Here is a 21,921-nt window from a genome sequence, read left to right as displayed (position 1 = left end):
ATAAAATAATATGAAATTGTTTAAATTATGCACTTGACAATTTTTCTATTCCCTTGTTTCATGTGCGCATGCTGCTATGCACTGTGATGACCAACCTGCAATTTCATTGCATTACTTACACATATTCATATTAATAGAAATAAGACTGTGTATTACAGACACCCCTACCCCACAGCAATGTTACTCCTTGATGGCAGCAGCCACCTCCAGCAGGATGAAGCCTGATACAGAGCGTTTCAGGAACAACTAAAAAGGTGTTGACCTGGACTCCAAACTGACTAGATCCCAAACTGATCAAGTATCTGTGGGATGACCCACATAGGAGCCTCCCCTTAACCCATAGGACCCAAAGGCCTCCACTAACAACATTTTGTTTGCAGACACCACAGGACATCCTCAGAAGAGGAATGTGGTCATAATATTATACCTGATCGGTGTAAAGTAACACTTGGACAGTTCAAATGAAATGTTACAATAAACAGAGAGAGACAGCTGTTCTGTTCCAGTCACACATCAGTTGAGTCTTCATAACGCACATTTGTTGTGTCTTCATGCTTAACCAACCTCAACTCTCCCAAGTACATGTCTAATCCCAGATCTACAGGACCGTACATACCAAAACACAGTATCACACACACTTGACTCACTATTGACTGGAGCGTCTCAAGAACAAGTCTCTTACACAAAGCTCAAGTGAATCTATGGTCCCTAAACTAGCTGATGACTAGCAGCAGACTGCTATTGCGAATGACTGTTATACAGGTCATGTTTTTCTGCGTGTTGTACCAGTCAAGCTGATTAAGGGCTAGATGTTTTTTACATCATGTGCTGTAGTTCAGAAAGGAGTAACTTATAAACTTAAGAACACTATTGAAAGGGTTTTGTACCAGCAGCCTGTTGAGACGTTCCCAATTCATCCTGACATGATACGAGCAAGTCGCCAAAATACAATGAGATTAATTCTTATTCCTTTACTTCTAATACGCTTATGTGTCAAGATGATCCTTAATTCCTACATGAACTAGACAAATTAAGCCTCCTGTCTTATGCAGAGATTGACAGTAAGCACAGTCTGCGTTTGCAGTAATAATTTGCCAGCTGCTGATGCTGCACCTTTAACTAACATGTTTTATTTAACAGCCTGTTCTCACATTCAGAGCTGCTCTTTTCCGCATTTCTTTACAGCGTCATTAAAAATCCAATTTGACCACAGCTTTCATTTTTTTTTAAGTCAGTGGATAGATCACAGTTCATCACCTCTTATATTTCTCAACCACATGCTGGTGTCAGCTGACCAGTGAGCTGCATTTGATAATATATTACACACTACCCCCTAGTGGTAAAAAAGAAATGTACATACAGACAAAGTAAACACACCAATAGTCACAAACACAGCAGTCCATTCTCTGATGGGTCACAACTCAAGGGAGTCCCAAAGAGACCTATACAATATTAGGAAGGTGGTCATAATGTTATGTCTGATCGGTCTAAATGAGTCATACAACGCTGATGAGTAAATAGTGGAATAATTTTTAAAAGCGCTATTAACCATCTTCTACATACAGTATATTACACGTAGCTGTCAGTCAAGACTATGATGCCACATTTAAGCTTTTAATATCCCTTTTATGCATTTTAATCACCAAAAACGCGCAATAAAAGAAGTCAAATCAGCTTTTGAGAGACTAGTTTTTGAAAAGCGATGACAAGCGGAAGGTTCCTAAAAAGGCTTCAACTTATTTCGCTACAGTTTTCTTTGGAGCTGGAAACTACAGAGTATCGGTTCAACTCTATCTTCGGGGACTTCCAGATGGGTTTCATCATGGTGATCATGGTGATGCTTGTTCACAAATAGCTATGAATAAAGGGGAAGCTGGTCGCTCTTGTGTTTGGCACATTTGCTTGAGAGCACAGCTGTTAGTCGTGAAGGGAGAGGAGGCTCTGATAACAGCTTTGATCAAATGCAGTCGTCCCCTCTGGCAAGCAGGAAAACAAAACCCTGATTAACAGCTAGGTTTGACTGACACCTCGCTCTAAAGGGACATCCTGCTGAATTACTCTCCTCTGCATGGCTCTTATGAGATGCTTTGGCCTCATTGACCAGAACCACACACAGGGAAAAAACACCTACACACTTGTATAGAAAAGTTTTACGTGTGAAGTCTATGTGAACAGACAATACCTGAATCCACTGCCTACTTGCCCCCCGATGGGTAGCTCATGGCTGTGTTAATACAGTCTTGCTAAAGTCATCCAATTTTTGTGAAATGTGCCTTTATTGCATTTTCACTAAGAGAATAAAGGTTTCGAAAATCAGAGACTGTGTTATAATGATTTTTTTTTAGCCACTTGAGAAGTCTAGGTACAATGGTTTTTAATGTGGACCTGGTCTAATGGGGTCTATTTGGTGAAAAATTACAAATCAGAGACTGTGATGAATGAATGAATCTCCAGACGACTATCAGTGGACAAACGGTCGCAATACACGTTCAGCTAATTTCCCTTAACTGACAAATCAGAGGCTGGAATCAGAAGCTAACTACAGCTTCTAAATATCCCAGGGTTAAAAGAGCTTTCACTCATCATAGTCACGTAAAGCCAACTCAAAGCACCCACTAAATTTCACACAGTCAATTATCCTGGACAGTATGTGATTATTTTGTCACATATTCCTTATGCCTTTCAATACCAATTCTACAGCAATCATCTAACCGTTAGATTCTAACGGCTCAGCAATGCTAAATCGGCTAAAAACAATTAGCTTCAAGCTAAGATCAAGATGGATACGGCTACTTTCCTTCCGTTTGTATTTTTTTCAGTGAGATGTTTCAGGTCTGTGACCCTCATTGTTGTCCACAAAACTTATGTGCCAACACTTTGAAAAAGTGTGCAGGGAATAAAATAAAAAGCATTGCTAACATCGCATCCAGCTAGCGGGTGAGCTAGCTTGGGTAACAGGAGCGGGAGAAGGGCCGGGTGGAACTTCATCAACGGTCACTTGCCTGCTGCTGGATTTAGTCCGGTCCAACTCCTTTATCTGCTTTTTTCCTCCAGCGAACGTCACGGCAATTTTTTTTCTTTTTTTTTGGACATGCCGAATTTTCTTTTGCTTCCATGGTTGCCTCTGAATCTGTCGTTGTCTGTTGAAAATACATCCACTTCCTTAAGATGCGGTCGCGCATGCGCATCTAGGCGGCTCGGGGTGTGACTTTGATTGACAGGTGTCGCGAATCAATCAGACTGGATGACGCATGACATTAAAAAATACGCTGATTGGCCAGGGGAGGAGAATCTTTAAGTGACCAATTAGAGACCAGCATGAAGTCACGTGTAAGCGAAAAGTTGAAGAACATGCATACGCACTCAATTGGCCGGCGCACCTCGCCCTTAAACCGAAACTTACACAGAATAAAACAAATAAAACCAATGTGGAATGGGGATGCTGAAAGGACATTAGACACATTGCATGAGTGAACAGACATATAATTATTTTTATATGGTAATTTACTGTGTCTGTATATTTCCTGTGAGTTTGGTGGGGCAGCGCCCTAAGTGTGCATCAACAGCCTGACCATCCAATCATCTTTAACAGATATTCAGTGATCTTTGCTTTTCTTTTGATCCAGTTGTCTCTTATTTCTTGACAACTGCTTTTGATTTATCAATGACAGTCATTTAGGAAAAAAAAAAAAAAAAAAAAAAAATTTTCCTTTCAAACGACACATATCAGTCATTGCGCATGGAGCTGAGTGTGATGAACTGATTCCCGGGAATGAGCTCCCTCTCCATTACACAAGATCTGCAGTAAAACATAATCCCTGCTTCGCTTCCTGCTGAGTGCCTGTCTGTGCTCATGATTTACAGCAAAGTTTCTCGACTCATTTATTTCCTTCTGTGACACCAGTAAATAAACAATCACAGCTCGTGACCCCCGGCGTGATGAGCATGCACGCTTTGGATTTATACCGACACTACATGCAGTTTAGACCTCTGCGTCAATTTGACGCCGACAGCACAGAGCATACGCAGACTGTAGCAGCGTAGCTGACATGCACCTCCCCAGAAAATGTAACTACACGACGCAGACCACAAGAGCTGTGATTGGTCCGCTTGGTAGTAACATGTTTCTGCTTTAGTACTTCGAGCTGCTTCTCCATCTGCACAATTTTCAAATTGATTGTCTGGATCAATAAAGATGGAACACATTGAGCAGAGGTTAACTGAGGAGGTTCATAGATACAAACAGTTGTAGGACTCGTCTTGCATGATAATTTGGCAGAAATTTCATTGAAGGCTTCAGTCGTCATTGCTGAAAGTGAAGCAGGAAGTAGAAACTAAAGTTACACAGTGCTGACTAGCGTTTTTAAAGAGCAAACCAGACAAGTTAAAGTGGCTCGCATCAGCATCTGCAACATGCATAAGTTATGTCATCTATGTCCCACAGTAGCCTAAATTAATGTAATATCTGCAGAGACACATTAGATCTTTCACATTTACAGTCATTCTTACAGGCATGGACACCGTCAGCATTAAATAAACAAAGACCAATCAGCAACCTGTGGCTAAAAAGTCAAGAAAAGTGGAACTGCAGTTCCTCAAATGGCCACACGACAGGTCAAAAGCAGGTCAGTTTTCAGGTCACATATAAACTCTATTTATCTCACATGTTAAATTACATCAAGGCTTAAAGCTCAATGCATAATTAAATGTGTGGCCACTTTGAGTGACAGGTGGGTGCCAACACAGGTGCCTAAAAGTGATTTGTCTGTCTCAGCTCTGCTCACACTCCATCTCTTTGATTATTTATTGTGAAATCCACCTATAGTGGTTCAAAATCATTCTTCTGGCACCCTAGGGTGTCACCGGGCACGAAGGGTTCGTCCACCTCAAAGATCCCCCACGAAGGTAAAAGTCTCTCAGTCCAATTACACAGCCGATTTCCATGCAAATGTCCATGAGATGACATTTACAGGGGAATGCAGATGATTTTTGTTGAACCCGAGATCAAAACGTGATCTTATCCAATCTATTAAACCTGACAGGCATTCACAAGTTCAGTCTCCTTTCCATGCTTTTAATACACAGACAGCCTAACTCTAACATCTGGATCTCCTAGACAGCGACATTTAGGAGGAAGCAAAGTTCAAACTCAACCCACTGAGCACGTTATTTGTGCAAAATGTAATATTATAATCGTAAAAGGTTCTATCAAAGCAGGACTTGACACAAACCATGGCTGAGAGAGGCATCTAAAACTGAAAATGGGAAAATATTTTAGCCCTAATTGTTCACTCCAATCAAATTAAATCCACTAAGAAGCAGTACAACATTTTGAATAAAAATGTGAACGCTAACATGAAATTTCTAAAAGGTGAGGAGAAAACATTAACTTGCTGTCATCTGCAGGCACAGTAACAAAGCTTGGTGGGAGCTGCGCAGTATTTTTTGCTTTTTACCACTGATTGGATCGGTTGTCATAGTGATGGAGGCTTTTTACCTTTTTATATAAATAAGATTACTATGACTCTATTATGAGAGGCACAAAAAAAAAAAAAAAAAAAACGGATTCACAATGAAAAACTTTCCGGCCAACAGAGTATTTTGACCTTGGTTCTACTGAAAATCCATTTGACAAAGATGAACGTCGGCTCCAAACAGAACTCGTGCACAGATATCAGCCACCAATGTACACTCAAAACATGAAAGCAAATCATATCCATGCACGCACACAGATTTGTGTTCACAGGCAGAGACATAACCATAAGCCTCTAGTGTGTTTGTATGTCTTTTACAAATTAAGTGTTATTTTCTCCTCAAAATAGAAAAAATATTTGGCAAAAAATAATAGTGTCTACAGCAGCTTGTCCATGCCTAAATCCAGATTTAACATATCATGCCTCTCCAAAGAAAGCAGAAACCATCATTCATGGAAACCGACTTATTCTTTCTCCCCAGACAAGTTCTTCACAACTAACCTTGAGGTGTAAACTTGTGTCGTGGTGAGATATGTCTGGCTTCAAATACATGTGAATCAAGAACAAACCCGTTCATTTCCAGAGAACTCAGTTGTTAGTCATTTTACGATACATAAAACCCTAAATAAAATTTTAAGGAATACTTTATAGCATCAGATCAGTTAAACTTCTGGATACTGATCTGGTCAGTTAAGTATCGGAGGGGGTCGTTAATCAGTTTCAGCCTCTTTAGTGTTAATTAAATGAACAGCAGGTGCACTAGAGGGGCAACAATGAGACGAATTCCAAACCAGGAATGGTTTTACAGGTGGAGCCCATTCATATTTTCCCCCTCTTCATCTTTTCTAACCATTTCTCACTAGTCTTTTCCTAGAGTCGGTGTCACTACTGGTAGCAGGGGATTATTTATTTATTCATTTATTTATTTTGAGGAAGCCATGTGAGATAAAAACTCTAATCTATATTAAAATGCATTTTAGGAGGTGGTGGACAGAAAAAGAGTATGTTGCAGCTTGTATGTTGCTATATGTTGCTAACTTCAGTTTCCATTGGAGAGAGTTTAGCGCTACCAGCAACCACGTAATTCTCCACGTTAAAACTTTTTTTCCCACTCTGTATGAAGTTCTGGTTTAAACGTTGGCCTGCTGTCAGATTTTATCTTAATTTGTTGCTATAGAGGTAGTTTTGTAAAATATTTAGTTTTTTTACTAAATCCTCCAAGTCTTTATCCTCCAACTCTGCACTTGCTAATTTTGCTAACAAAACTTGCTAATCTTGCGTTATTTAATTCAGTGGCTTGATGATGACGATACTGTGTTTTGATTGAATGAGGCCAGAAGAGTGACTGGTTTCCTTTGACACAGTCCTGACCAATCACATGTGAGCAGCGTCACGACAGCAGCTTCACCTGATTGGTTAAATCATTCTTCTTTTCCTCTGCTTGGCCTCCTTGTGAACAACAGAGTGCAATCCACCACTCTTTCACTACATAACATTTAGAGGCGCGCTGTTTAACACATCACACAACTCTCAATAATTAGAGAAGAGATATAAGGAAAAGCTGACAGTGACACAACAGAGAAGTTTTTATTTAATGACAGCAACAGAGACGATAAAAGAGAGGATGCATGATTTCCTGTGGCCTCCAGGAGAAAACACCACTGGTTACAAAAAAAAAAAAAAAAAAAAAACCTCCACCGTGTTTACCACACTTCAAAAAGGTGTCAAGTAATTGCTTTAATGTCACCAGCAAAGGAAACTCATTTTTAAAACGGTTTCAGTCTGCTGACAAAATCAATAATTATCGGATTTTTAGGTGAAAACTGAAAAGGGAGGAATTCCTTTTTCATACATAAAAACAAGTAGCTGCATCTCTAAGGCAAAGTAATTGTTCCTAAAAAAAAAGATCATGCATCACAGAGCAGTTTATTTATGATAAAAAGGATTTTTCTTTTAGATCCAATTGATATTCCAGCAAGTGCCCCCTATTTGCTACTAGATAAGAACATGATTCATAATCAACAAAATCATTTTTTTTAGCCTCGACTTGACGCACACAATTACAAAAACACATTTATTGGGATGAACAATATGAACAAATCCACACAAATTAATCTCAACAGATGAAGCATTAGAATTTAATTACAGAAAACATGATGCATGGATGCACCGAACGTCCTTGTGTTCTGAATACATTAACACACAACACATTATTTCATGCCCTGGGCAGTTTAAACATGTCCGATGATGGGTATGTAGATTTTTTTTTATTAAGTTTCAATGCAGTGTCTATGTATGTGGGAACTGAATAAATACATTTGTGGTTAACGGTTTGTTCTAGATGTACACACAGCTTTACTATATGTACGTCTGCTTTATCCCTCAAGCTTTCATCTCCTTAAAACAAACCCCCTTCTTTGGATTTCTCAGAATTTGCACGTCTTGACGTCTTTTCAAAGCCGCAGACTCGCCCTGAGAGTACAGTGATTTTAATCTTTCTCCTCGCCTCTTTGAAAACCCAATAGTGCTTGAAAAACAAGCTCCAGCTACCATGACAAAAAGCCTTTCGCTTAAAGCCTGCAGGGAATAAAGAGAGAAAGTGGAGAGAGAGCCAAAGACGGAGGCTGGCAGCAGGAACACGCAGGATGTGAATGAATGACAAATTGGTAACAAAGACAGAAACAGTTTGGGGGGGAAAAAAGAGGAGAAGAGATGCAGAGCAAGATTGTAAAGGAGAACACATATATTAAACAACATAATATACTGTTCTGGCCAAAATAAATAAATAAAAAGCATTTGCTGTGGCATTATTTCAATATCTTCTGCAGTGTCATAAGATTTATTTCCATGCAGTGTTACATTCATTTTTCACAAAGATCTTGTATTGATGATGGGAGACTCTGACCACTGCGCAAAGTCTTCTCCAGCACATCCCAGTGATTCTCTATGGGGTTCAGGTCTGGACTCTGTGGTGGTCAATCCATGAGTGAAAATGACGTCTCATGCTCCCTGAACCACTCTAACAATCTGAGTCTGATGAATCCTGGTATTATCATTTTCTAAGAAAAACCCCACTGATGGAAAAACCTGGTCATTCAGTGTATTCAGGTAGTCAGCTAACTTCATTCTTTTGGGCATAATGTTGCTGGACCTGGACCCGAGCATCTGCAGCAACCAGATCATAGCACTGCCCCCACAGACTTGTACAGTATAGACACTAGGGATGATGACGGGGCATCTTTCCCTGATGGAACATGGTAAATCTGGACGCATCAGACCACATGACCTTCTTCCATTGCTCCAGAGTCCACTCTTTATGCTTCCTGGCAAATTAAAACCTTTTCCCTGGTTAGTGGTTTTCTTAAGGCTACACAGCTGCTTCACTATTAAACACAGCCCTGAGCTCCACTGTTGTTTTCCTTTTAAGTGATCACAGATTACGATCAGTCAGGTTTTTTTCCTACCGCAGTTCTTCCTTGAAGACGATGGTTCCTCACTATCCTTCCAGTTTTTAATAATACGTTGGTCAGTTCTTAACCCAGGTTTAGTAGTTCCTGCTCTAATCTCCTCAGATGTTTTCTCTGCTTGATCCATGCCAATTATGATCTGACCCTTCTCAAACAGAGAAACCACGACCACACGATGCGCCTTTCCACATTAAATAACTAATTATCCAATAGGAGGCTCGGACCTATTCGCTTAGTTCATTTTTTTTTTTTTTTGTGTGTGTATGTTAAGCTTGCAGCAGGGGTTTTACACCATTTCCCAAGGATTAAATAACTTATGCTTTGTACAGGTGGAAATTAAAACCTATGAGTCGATCACTTTAGGAAAACATTGTGGTGGTCACAGCTTCAGGTCAGGTTAAAAGACCTGAAGGTTTATACTGAGAGACTAACTTGCAATATCTGGGTAGAACTTGGGTTAAGTATGGCAATATTTATATGAAGGTTCTTCTTTCCAATTTCTCTACTAATATAATTCCATAGCGCAGTTTATCTCGCATTACCCTCCAAAACCACTGAAAAGATTATCAATGTAGATGAAAGCATACAGCACACGTCACCATGGTATTTATACACTCAGATGATAAAAAAGCAAAATCTTCCATCCCTATATGTAATAACCAAACCATTCCACTACACGTTTCTTATTAAAGCAATGACAGAAAGGTGCCGGTCGTGTCCGGCCTGCAGCATCCATTCAACAGATTGAAGGTTTCAGGTGGGATTTAACTTATATAACTGTCCGCGGATCTAATCTTTGTCCTCTGCAAAGCCAAACAGAGAAGGCCATCAGTTCATTTGCCCACTATGATTATCCTTTTCCCCGACACATTTCTGAGATGATTTTAATATCTGGCTTCCACAGTGCATGTTTGGCAGATTGAGATGATGGATTAGCAATCCTGTGGTGCCTGTGGATTACGCATGGTGTGTGTGCGTGTTTGGGGGGGGGGGGGCAGAATAAATCTGAAATCGTTTTTCATTTTTGAGCCGATATTATGCAACGACTGCACATTAAGCAAAGACAAAATTACTCGTACTAAGATGGATTGTGGTTTCTTTTGAGAACGTTTCCATTCAACATATCAGAACTGAGCATGACATTATCACACAACACCAATGTCCTCATTCATGTGTGCAATTTCTCCTCTTTGGTAACAATCTGTGGTATTAAAAACACATTTAGAAAGACACACAATGGTCTTTCAGGTAATAGAAAATGACAAAAATAATTTAATTTAATGGTCTAACACATTATTTATTCTATCAACCAGAGATGTGGACGGAAACACCTTTTGCTTTGACTGCACTTTCCTTTCTCAAAATCAAACAAACTCCATGTTTTTTTTTTCAAAGGCCACTAAAGTGTGATTGTCTATAGCACTTGAAGATTTGATTTTAACAAGTTGTACAGTGTTTTGCACCAGCAAGCCAGTCTTAACGCAATCAACAAATAATTTCAGAATTTGATCAGTGTACAGTGACGCATTACAACATTGACCCACAGAAACCCATCTGCTAAAAACCTTCCGCCAAAAACAAGACATCAGTCCTCAGTAAAGGACACGTCCCCATGTGTGTGTCTGTTTGCGTGAATGGCGTTGCACATTGCGTGGCACACTGACCCAAATACTGGCAGCATTTGAATCTCAGCCATTTCTTGCTGGCACCACATTCGCACTAGAGCCAAAAATCACTCATTCTGTCTCCACTCATCCCAAAATTCAGTTCTCAACAAGGTAAGATGTGAAGACGCCCACACACCAAAGTCAGACATTGTGACCACCGGTGATTAGCCATAAACCGATCATTTAGGAACTATTGCGATGCGTAAAGACGCGAATCATGCGCATTAATCCACAGCCCGCGGCCACAAATGTGCTGGATAAACTAACAGAGTCACTGTAAGAAACACTTTATGCAGAGAGGGGAGCAGCAGCAGCAGCATTTGAAAACCTGAAGCCACAGGGATCACTGTTAATGAAGTGCTTCACAGCATAGCAACTGTCAATCATATTGATGAACAAAGCCTCAGCCTCCTGTTGCCATAGAGAACTCGCAGAGTGCGCTGGCAGCCCGTGCCCTTTATTCATGAATAAAAGCTCAGTATTCGCAGTGCATTTGAGAAGCGTGCAGTAAAACACTGGAGGTTTAAAGTGTATTTTCCAGCAGCCTTACCTCGAACAAAGGAGGAGTGCCCTTGTCTGGAAGTGTGCATCCCAGTAATTCAGCCAAGAACTTTGCCATATAGAGGTCAGAAGTGTAGTAAATTGTGAGATTATTCCTGAATCAATGGAAGTGAATCAACAGGAGAGTCCGCTTTCCGGTCGCCCCGTGAACTTATTTGTTGCGTTCAAGGACCCTGCATGCGCGCATCCCAGCACCTCGAAAAGACTGGAGACGAGCCACCGAGTGAGAGAGAGTTTGATTTCGTTTAGGAGAGCCGCAGGAGCTTATGGCCTTCAGCTGCCGCATCCAAAAACCCCCTGTCGGTGATTTGTCTCATCATAAGCAGCTGCGTGGAATCCGCCAGGTCGGGCCGGGCTGAGGAGGTGTGGGCGGGCCAATGGCCTGTCAGTTATATTATTTATTTATTTATTTATTATTATTATTATTTATTTATGTTTTCTTAAGACTATTCCCTCTACACGTGGTCACAGTTTACCCTGATACACTAAAAAATAACTTAAATAAAAACATCCATGTTATCTAAACCACTTCTGTGCAGATCATCATAGACACATTTAAGTAAATGGATACCAATGATTATTTTATCTGTGCAGTCTGCAATAAATGTTCTGTTTTGAAACTTCATATAATTTCTATGCGACTTCAAGCGTCTTCTATGAGACACATCCCTCCGTTAATTCCTATTTATAATAAGGAATAATGGAAGGAGGAAGTAGTAGATACCTAAATAAAAAGAAGACAGTTTAGGGAGTTTAGTTTTATAAAACATCAGTAACAATGGAAATTGTCTCACAATTTGATCTGAAACCCCCAGAGCAAGCCTCAAGGCAACAGTGATTATGAAAAACTTTTAACAGGAAGAAACCTTGAGCAGAAGCCGGTTTTGCCAGATAGAGACAGAAAACGAGAAGGAAGAGAGCAAGAGAGATAGATGTGAACTTTATTATGTTTAAGTTAACCTGCGTCTTTGCACAACAAGGCACAAACCAGCACAAGTGCTGCAGCAGCAAAACATTTAACAGTGTAATTAACACAGCTGCATATTAAAACTAATTTCATACACTCAGTTGTCTGTAGCAGCAGATGGTTCAACAGTAAAATAAATTAATTAATAAATAAATTAAGCTCCACCGTCTGACTTTAAAATGTAGTAAAAACTCGTAATTTGTGTCAACAGCCCAAATCACACTCTGAAACGCCTCGACTTCATTCCTCCTGGTGAGTGAGTGAACAAAACCAGATTAAAATCCCCAAGTTAACCAAAGCTGGGGAGAGTTTTCTCTTTACAACATCTGCTCAGCCCTAAATTGTTCAATTAATTTGGGTCAGATCATGTCAGATTTTTTTTTCTTTTTAATCCACTGGATTTTCTTGTGGCAACAAAGGGAAATATATGTAAAAGTCCTAATGCTGGTGGCTGTCAAATTAAAATAAATGCTTAGAGGTAACATCTTAGCATGATGAGCTTAAGTACATATTGACCTTCTTGTATATGAAAACAGTTTTAACTTTGATTTAATTCTCACAGATCATGCATTTATTCTTGGCAATTTTACGCTAAGTGCAGATGTTTACTTGGACTCTAACCACTAAAAATCTGTGGTTTGGTCTTTGCACCTGGATCTGAGCATGATTGTACCAAACACTTTCTGAACTCAACATGTCTGAAGCACATTTGGTGTGTGTCTGCTTCACCTCTGAAGCATACGCAAACAAGCAAAGGAGACAAAGATAATACTCTGCAGGATGAATTCAAGTGCGTTACCAGCCGGCACGTACTAAGCCTTCGACCCCAGCAGGGTGCCGTGCTCTTAGATCTCTGCCTCCCACAGCTGGAGTAACATATGGATCTCCGTTTGACAGCCAACATGAAGCACGTCATTAAACAGCATTATTAAAATCACGTTCAGCAGCAGGGAGTCAGTGCGAGGCTCTGTTGGTGCAAACTGGTTCGCTGCTAGGTTTTTAATTGTTTATTTATTTATTTTTTTTCTGAATAATTAGTTTCATGGGAAATACAGTATATGCATCTCAGTATAGTGCTTGCTGTTTGTGTTAGAGTTCATACACGGTCATAACATTAAACCACCTGCCTAATATTGTGTAGGTCTCCCTTATGCCTCAAAAACACCATCTTAAATACCCATCATGCATCTCACCATTTAAGATTTCATTCATCTGAAGAAGGACCTGCTGGTCTGAAACATCTTGACAATAAAAGTTTAAGTTGGAGCTTCTGCACGTGTGCAGATCTTTTCTACAGTTTTTCATTGTTATACTATTCATGATCATCAGAGAATGGACATGGGCCTTCTGAGGGTGTCCTGTGGTGTCTGGAAACAGGATGTTGTTAGTGGGGGGGATTTGGGTCCTGTTAGTTGAGGGGAGGGGTCTCTGTGGATCATCTCACAGATAATTGATCAGTTTGAGATCTAGTGAATTTGGAGACCAGATCAACACCTTGTGCTGTTTGTCACGTTTTGTTGAGCTGGTCCTAAAGAGTTTTTTGTGTGTGTAGGAGTGTCATTGTGTCTAGTCTGGTCTAAGTGGGTGCTACATGTATAAGTAACATCCACATGAATGAATACCAGGTCCAAAAGTTTCCCATAATGTTGTGGCTGATCACTGTAAATGCAACTTATTCATGAGAACCTAAGATGACGACAAAGCATTTTACTTGTATTGGCTTGTTAGATGCTGCTGCATCAATCCGCTGTGCGCCCAACCTGTGACTCTGTATGAGCATTGACTCTGTAGTCTGATGTCAAGGAAATGATCCCATGTCAGGTAGTTCTGGTCTTTGAAGTGACCTACTCCAACATCACGTGCCTCTCAGGAAGACAGCTATCCATTGCAGAGGGAGCAGTATCCTTGCATACGTCCGTCAAGGTGTTTCAGGTTTCCCATTAGACTGCATCATTATTGGGTATGTGATGTCTGCCAGGTGGGTCAACAACAGAGCTTCGCCTGTAATAGAATTCCCTCTGAAGCAGAAGGGAAGATTGGGGCCAGCTGGTCAAGGCAGGAGTCGGAAGAGGATGAGGAAACATCGTCTGGACCCTTGGTACATCCCAGCAAGTACGACCGAGCTACGATGTTCATCCCTAGATAATAGTTCTATTACAGGCGAGGCATCATAAGCAGGTTGGAGAATTGTGCATTCAAGTAGGAGTGGATAAGCCGTGAAGCCTGGGCCGGTTGATGAGGTCAGGACCACACATGAGTCCTACACAGCTCCAGGCCGGTGACACTCAGGAGAAGAGTTTAATCTAACAAGATGCAAAGCGAATGCCTTCCAGTGTTATCTCCTGATGCAGCCAGGTGTCCTGTGAGGCCATGAATATTCAATCAATCAGCGTAACAGCTCAGCCCTAAATCCACTGGGCACGCTTTCATTTGCTCATCATGCGTGTTAGATACCCTGCCAGTAGGAAATGGGATTGAAATTATGTTTTTTTTTTAATAAAGAAACCAATTAAGATTTTTTGTCACATTGTTGAGAGTCTCTGCTTTTATGTGAAGCATTTAACAGTACTTGACCAGCTACAGCCCTTCAGTCAGTCATTATTCCCACATTACGGGTATAATAAGGAGTTACTCAAACTTCCAAGAAATGACACTATGATATAAATACATTCACCGGCCACTTTATTAGGTACACCTTGCTAGTAAAAGGTTGGACCACCTTTTGCCTTTGGAACTGCCTAATTCTTCACGTCATACTTTCAAGAAGGCGTTGGAAACATGGAGATTTTGGTCCATATGGACATGACAGCATCACACAGTTGCTACAGATTTGTCGGGTCCACATCTGTGATGAGAATCTCCCGTTTCACCACATCCCAAAGGTTCTCTATTGGATTGAGATCTGGTGACTGTGGAGGCCACTGGAGTACAGTGAACTCATCGTCATGTTTCAGAAACCAGCTTGAGATGATATGAGCTTTGTGACATGGTGCATTATCCTGCTGGAAGTAGCCGTCAGAAGATGGTCCACTGTGGTCATAAAGGGATGGACATGGTCGGCAACAATACTCAGGTATTGGCATTTAAACCATGCTCAGTTTGTACTTAGGGGCCCAAAGTGTGCCAAGAAAATATCGCCCACACCATTACACCACCACCACAAGCCTGAACCGTTGAAACAAGGCAGGATGGATCCATGCTTTCATGTTGTTTATGCAAAATTCTGACCCTGCCATCTGAATGTAGCAGCTAAAATCGAGTCTCGTCAGACCAGGCAACATTTCTCCAATATTCTATTGTCCAGTGTTGTTGAGCCTGTGTGAACTGTGGTCTCAGTTTCCTGTTCTTAGCTGACAGGAGTGGCCCCCGGTGTGGTCTTCTGCTGCTGTAGCCCATCTTCTTCAAGGTTGGATGTGTTGTGCATTCAGAGATAGTATTCTGCATTCCTTGGTTGCAACCAGTGGTTATTTGAGTTACTGTTGCCTTTCTATCATCTCCAACCAGTCTCCTCTGACCTCTCACATCAACAACTGCCGCTCACTGGATATTTTCTCTTTTTTCGGACCATTCTCTGTAAACTCTAGAGATGGTTGTGTGTGAAAATCCCAGTAGATCAGCAGTTTCTGAAATACTCAGACCAGCTTGTCTGGTAACAACAACCATACCACGTTCAAAGTCTTTCTGATGCTCGGTTTGAACTCCAGCAAGTTTTCTTGATCACCTCTACATGCCTAAATGCTTTGAATTGCAGCCATGGCTGATTAGCTATTTGTGTTAACAAGCAATTGAACAGGTATGCCTAATAGAATGGCAAGTGAGTGTATATTAAAATACTTTTGTGTTTGTCAACCTTTCTGTGTAAAAACAAACGTTATGAGTCTTTGAACCTTCCACCAAACAACAGACCATAGATTTGAGTCTCATCCTGTTTCAACAAAAAAGCTGATCTGGAAAATATTAACATAAAACTAACTCAGATTATGGCTTCAACTATGAGAGCACGTGAAACTATGTCAACAAATATCCAGTATAAGCCTAACAAACATATAATAACACAACCACGCTCACAGATCCACACATCCTGACACACTGACACTGCTTCCTCACCCGGCCCTCCTCCCCCCCGGTTCCCTGCAGCCGCTGCCTAATGTTGCATCAAAGACCCAGACGTTCACAGCGAAGCCTCTGATGGACTTTTTTTTTTTTTTTTTCGTTTTATTACACTCTGTGTCTCTGATGGATCTTCGCAGTGTTAACGCAACGTGCCGAGCCGCCGCTCCATCATCAACCCCATAAACTGTTTCACAGCTCCGGCGAGTAAAAGGACGCGAGTACGAGACCAGAGAGAGCAGGAAATAAAAGAGCGAGCAGTCACCGTGACCGACTGCACCCTGACTGCACTGCAGCACAGCCGAGGGTGTGATTTATTCATCAGCTGGCTGAGGGGGAACCCGGTCGCACCATTAACAAACGAGCCCTAATTCACCCAGACAGCAGAGAACACACTTCATGTCGTCTCTTAGTGCTTGACTTGCAGCCCAGAGCTCCAGAGCCGACTGCCAGCGCTGCTCTCTCTGAAGCTTAGTTCACAATTCTAGTTCAGTTCCCTCAAGACTTTCTTCACAAGATAAGAGACAGAACAGGTCGCACTAAAGCGGCAGATCTCTGCGTTTCGCTGACAAACCTCTCTGGTGGGCTCTCGTCTGCCCAGAACATAAGAGGCCTTCAGGTGACAGTTTTATATGATGTCACACGATCAATTCCCGTAGCTGATGCTATTTTAACCTACACGTATTTGCGGTTGGATATTCAAGCTCTGCTGGAAACCCCACATAAAATATACATGCTCAAAGATCTCCAGAAGTGTTGGAATAATGGGAAAATCAAGACATATCTTAGATCAGAAAACGTTATATACTGTGCACTTACTGTCCTCTTTCTGTCAAAATGTGCAGAAGTTTGTAGAAATACTTATGAAAGCACTTTGTGCAGGATTGGCATGCTACAAAAAAAGAGCAATAAGTATTGGGAGCATCGTACAAATCAGGAGTTTTTAAAGTCACGTACCAGACATAGTACATTTTACAACGGCTCAAATTTCATTTAAAGCTTGGAATGACCTCTTACCAAAAAACATTCAAAGATGTTATTTTTTTTAAAAAAAGTGGCAACGCATGTGATTTAAGAGGAAAATTCTAACTCAGAAACCCCATTATCTGTGTACTACCGTTGAAAAAGTTGTGCATTTCAGTTTATTGGGTTAGAATATGGAACGATATGAAGGAGGAAATAAAAATGTCCAATAACATCATATATTTTAAACACAAATATAGGTTTTATTTAATAAATAAGTATTTGGAGGTAGAACATTTTTAGAATTAATTATGTTGATTAGAATGTTCGAAATAAGTAACTATTTTTATTTTGTTTTTGTGTGTAATAACCTGATATGGAAGGGACAGATCCCTTCTCGAACTAGATTATCATCATCATCATTATTATGATTATTTTGTTGTTATGGAATTGTTTTTTGCTTTTATGTGTTGATGGTCTGAGAAAAATAAAGATCATATCAAATCAGAGTGTCTGTATTATTGTCGTGTAGTTTCAGGGTCTAGGTCTGGGAGGTAGATGTACAGCTGAAAGGTCTGAATCGTGTTACCTTTAGTCTATCTGCAGATACTGAATATGAGCAAAAGACCAGAGTGGTCTGATTAAATATTTTCCAACAAAAACTTCCACCAACTGTCCAAAGTTTGTACAGGGTGGAGGTCTGGGTGGATTGATGGGTCAATGAAGTGTTTTATTTACATTATGCTGATATTTAATTTACTGCTGCTCTACTTCACGTATTTATTTGTCCTTTCGTTTGGAAAAGTATAGACGTTAAAACTGTCACACAAGATATGCTCTCTTATCCTCTTCACCAAAATAGTAGGAGGAAGGTTCCACAGACGGGGCACGGAGACATCCAGCCTACAGCTCCTTTGTTGTGACTAGTTGAATTCCAGTGACGCTGACAGTCTGTCTCTCTAACAAGGTTGTCTCTATTCTAGACAGGATCTACTGTATAAAAGTGAATGCAGCGTCACCATCGTCAGTCTATTCTGTAGTTGCTGTAGTTCATGTATGCTGCAAGTAAAACATATGTCATCTTGTTGTGTGTTATTCATTGATTAGAGAAACACAATGTCACTGTATTATAAAGTATATAATGAGAGTGAAGTTCATTCTTTTTCCATTACTAGTTAGTCAGCATTGGTATGATTTTGTTTTCTAAAAAGGACAAAGACTAAAAACCTAAATTGCTGACAACAAGAAAGAAATTCCTTTCCTTTAGTTCTTTCTTCCATTTTATTTTTTATGTCTTACAAAGTGAAACCAGTGTTGTCAGATGGGAAATGACAAATTATCACACCAGAATCTTAAAATGATTGTATTTTGAGGGAAAATATCATACGTATCTTAATCTGACGTTGCTCAGGACCATCTGTGTACCTGTGTTTGCTAATAGCCGTGCACTGAAGGGGACAAATTATCGTACATTACAAGATTTTTGGAATTACTGATCGTACAGGGGGTGATATTATCGTACAAATACAATGATTATCATACGCCTGGCAACAATGAGATGCACATCAGCCAAATCCTGTAGTAGGTGACAAAATTGCCTCTTCACTTAAAAATAAAAACTATTTATTGGTGTGTAGATGATCATCTTAACTAATCCACCAGCAACTACAGCACAACTGGCAGCGTGCTGAGACATTTACAGTTGTACCTGTTGTGGAGGAGTATTGCTGGAAAACAGCATTAAAATTCATGAAACCCAAACCACACGCATCCATCTACATTTAAGAGATGATCTTAACTCTGTCTGTAGTTCCACACGTCTGATGTTTTTATAACATGGACCCTGAGCCCTGGTTTTACAAATTACTGCGTAAATGCTTTAACTTTAAATTAAACCAAGAAAGGCGTTTTTATTTCTATGTTTTATTCCCCTGGAAACTGAAACGATGTGTTTGTTAAAATATGTATGAGGATGGATCTGTGTGTGCAGAGTGTTGGAAGCTCCTCACTATTAATAATACACCTCAGACAGAAGTCAGGTGAGAGAAATACAGCTTCCCTCTAAATCTGTCTTCTGAGATGTGCACACGTCCGATGTTTATTGATGATGTTCTAAAACACTTGTGACTCATCAGAAAATGGACATGGGCCTCCAGGGGGCCTCATTTTATATGGACCGTCCCACAGACACTTGATCAGTTTGGGATCTAGTGAATTTGGAGGCTGGGTCAACACCTTGTGCTGTTTTTCATGTTTTTTTTGTTTGTTTTTTTTAGTTGTTCCTACTGTTTTTGTGTGTGTGTCAGGCTGCATCCTGCTGGGGATGACTGCTGCACAATAATTGTCATTGCTATGGGGTTGGGGTGTCTGGTCTGGTCTAGGTGGGCGCTACATGTCTAAGTAACATCCACATGAATGAATTCCAGGTCCAAAACTTTCCCAGCAGAACACTGAACTGTCACAATATGGTCTATTTTCCTGTCAGTGGTCATAATGTTGTGGCTGACCGGTGCATATGCAGAGGATTGTGAAAGGTGCAAACACTTATTAGCGCTACTGTCTCAGATTCTCATTGTTTAATCATTTTTCACGACCTGTGACAAAGGAGAGAGAACCCAGATGTTGAGTTTTTTTTTTTCTGTTTTCTCAAACAGCTGAGCCAACAAACACCACAACACACACACACACACACACACACACACACACACACAGACACAAACAAACACATCGTTTTCTCTTTCATAAACCTCGATTAAAAGCTCTGACCCTGGTGTGGCGTCCCCCACTTTAAGTGAGAAACGTACAATTTGCCTGATAATGGTGTGAATTTTGATTCATTCCATGCATCGACTCAAACCAGATGGATCCCTCCTCTGCAGACACACACACACACACACACGCACAGCAAAATACATCAAAGCGAATGCTGTCAGAAATTGTTTGGATGCAAGAGGCCCGTTATTAGAGCTGCCACGCACATGGAGGCATACATTTAGACACACATCTTGCCTCCAAACACATACACACACACACACACACATGCACACACAGCTGATGTGAGAGCTGTGCTTTCAGCTATCACGCGCCAGAAAGGAAACCTCGAGGGGAAATGAAAATGTCAGATACCGAGGTAAACACAAATATTTTGTGTTTTTTTCCTCTTGATGCTTCACAGTGTTGGACTGGAACACAAACGTCAAGTGTCCCTTATCTAATATGACGTTCGGTCATTTTTAGTTTGTTGTTATTTTTTTTGCTCCTGAAAAAATTAGATGAGGTAGGAAACTGGTATAGCTCATGTTGTGTGTTTTAGGTCATGGTTTATCAAGTTGAGCATATGGCTATGAAGGGACTGTTAGACTTTAACCATTTAAAGCCTGAATGTATTGCTGGTGATACGTTAAAGCATGCGGTATTTGAATTACCGTAACTCACAGTGGTTTGCTCTATTGACAATATTCAAAGTGCGGCTGAACACTGGGAAGTTACGCTTTTGTCAGGAAGACATAAGTGACATCTCAAGGGTATAACTAACTTCATTTAAAACCAACTGGGGGATCCCTGGTCTTCTGTTATTCCTAACCTGAAGTCAGCAGCAGCGGTGCGTCAACATTACCGTAATGGCAGCTTTTTTTTCCAGAAAGCGCAACTTCCTGGTGTTCAGCCGCACTTTGAATTTTGTCCACCAGTGAGTTACGGTAATTCAAATACTGCAGGCTTAAAGGGCTAATGATCCACAGGGGAAATAACTTGGTCACGGTAGCTTAGTTGCACATAAAGGTAAACACTATCTCTAGTAAAATAAAATAAACAGTGTAATCACAAAATTTACAGAATTTCAATTATGAAACAAACTTACAAAACTGGTCGGCAAAGCAATGTCCAAGGTGATGCGGTTGTTTGACCAGTTGCATAGCAACAGTGGCAGAAGAAAAAGGACACCATCCTCCTATGTGTTGCACAGGTGTTGCAAATTAAGACACTCGATGGCAGCAGGATGCAGCTTAAAAAGAAAAAGAAAAAAAAAAAGGTGCTGACCCGACCTCCATATTCACTAGATCCCAAATTGTTTGAGGCCCCTCCCCTCAACCCAGAGGACCCAAAGGTCCCTATGACCCATGTCCATTCTCTGATGAAAGAAGGTGGTCATAATGTTATGCCTCATCGGTGAAGAATCCAAATCACAAATGGGAACAAATAAAGAGGCAAAGAGCGATATTTTTTCTCTTTTTTTCCAGATCATCTCTCCCTCTCCGAGCCTCATTACCTTTAACTTCCCACCAATCAATCAGTTTCACACACACACACACACACACACACACACACACACACACGCACACACACACACACACACACCAGGGCTGAGGGCACAAACAGAATGAGACATAATCTAATCGGAAAGAGTAAACAATGATGTAGTGAGCTGTCTTGTGCATAATTACTTCCCATCATGGATTTATCTTGTTCCTTCCTCTTTTTTTTTTTCCTTCTTTTTTGTTAACAACATAAGGGTCGATCGCGTTTGTCTGTGTGGGGAAATGAGCCGTGACTTGTTCTGATTTTACACCGAACAGACAAAAACACTGCAGGCACGAGTCTGTTCCTGTCATCGTCTGGGATTTATCGTTGAGAGCAAGAGTCTTATTTTTTTATAGAAAAATAAAAAAAAATACTCACTGTGATAAATGAGAAACTTACTCTGACCAAAATGT

At 40.6% G+C, this 21,921-nt stretch overlaps 1 protein-coding gene across 1 annotated transcript in view; it reads right to left on the bottom strand.

Moving 5' to 3' along the window:
- The window catches only part of rasgef1ba (RasGEF domain family, member 1Ba), a 96,252-nt gene extending 84,867 nt beyond the window's left edge, over positions 1-11,385 (bottom strand). The window contains exon 1 of the mRNA XM_047591195.1: positions 11,159-11,385. Coding sequence (XP_047447151.1) covers positions 11,159-11,227 — 69 coding nt within the window. The 5' untranslated portion in view covers positions 11,228-11,385. The remainder of the gene's footprint in view (positions 1-11,158) is intronic.
- Between the last annotated feature and the right edge of the window lie 10,536 nt (positions 11,386-21,921).

Source organism: Mugil cephalus, chromosome 8 (genome assembly GCF_022458985.1).
Source record: "Mugil cephalus isolate CIBA_MC_2020 chromosome 8, CIBA_Mcephalus_1.1, whole genome shotgun sequence".
Classification (NCBI taxonomy): Eukaryota; Metazoa; Chordata; class Actinopteri; order Mugiliformes; family Mugilidae; genus Mugil; species Mugil cephalus.
This window is presented reverse-complemented; position numbering and strand designations above follow the sequence as displayed.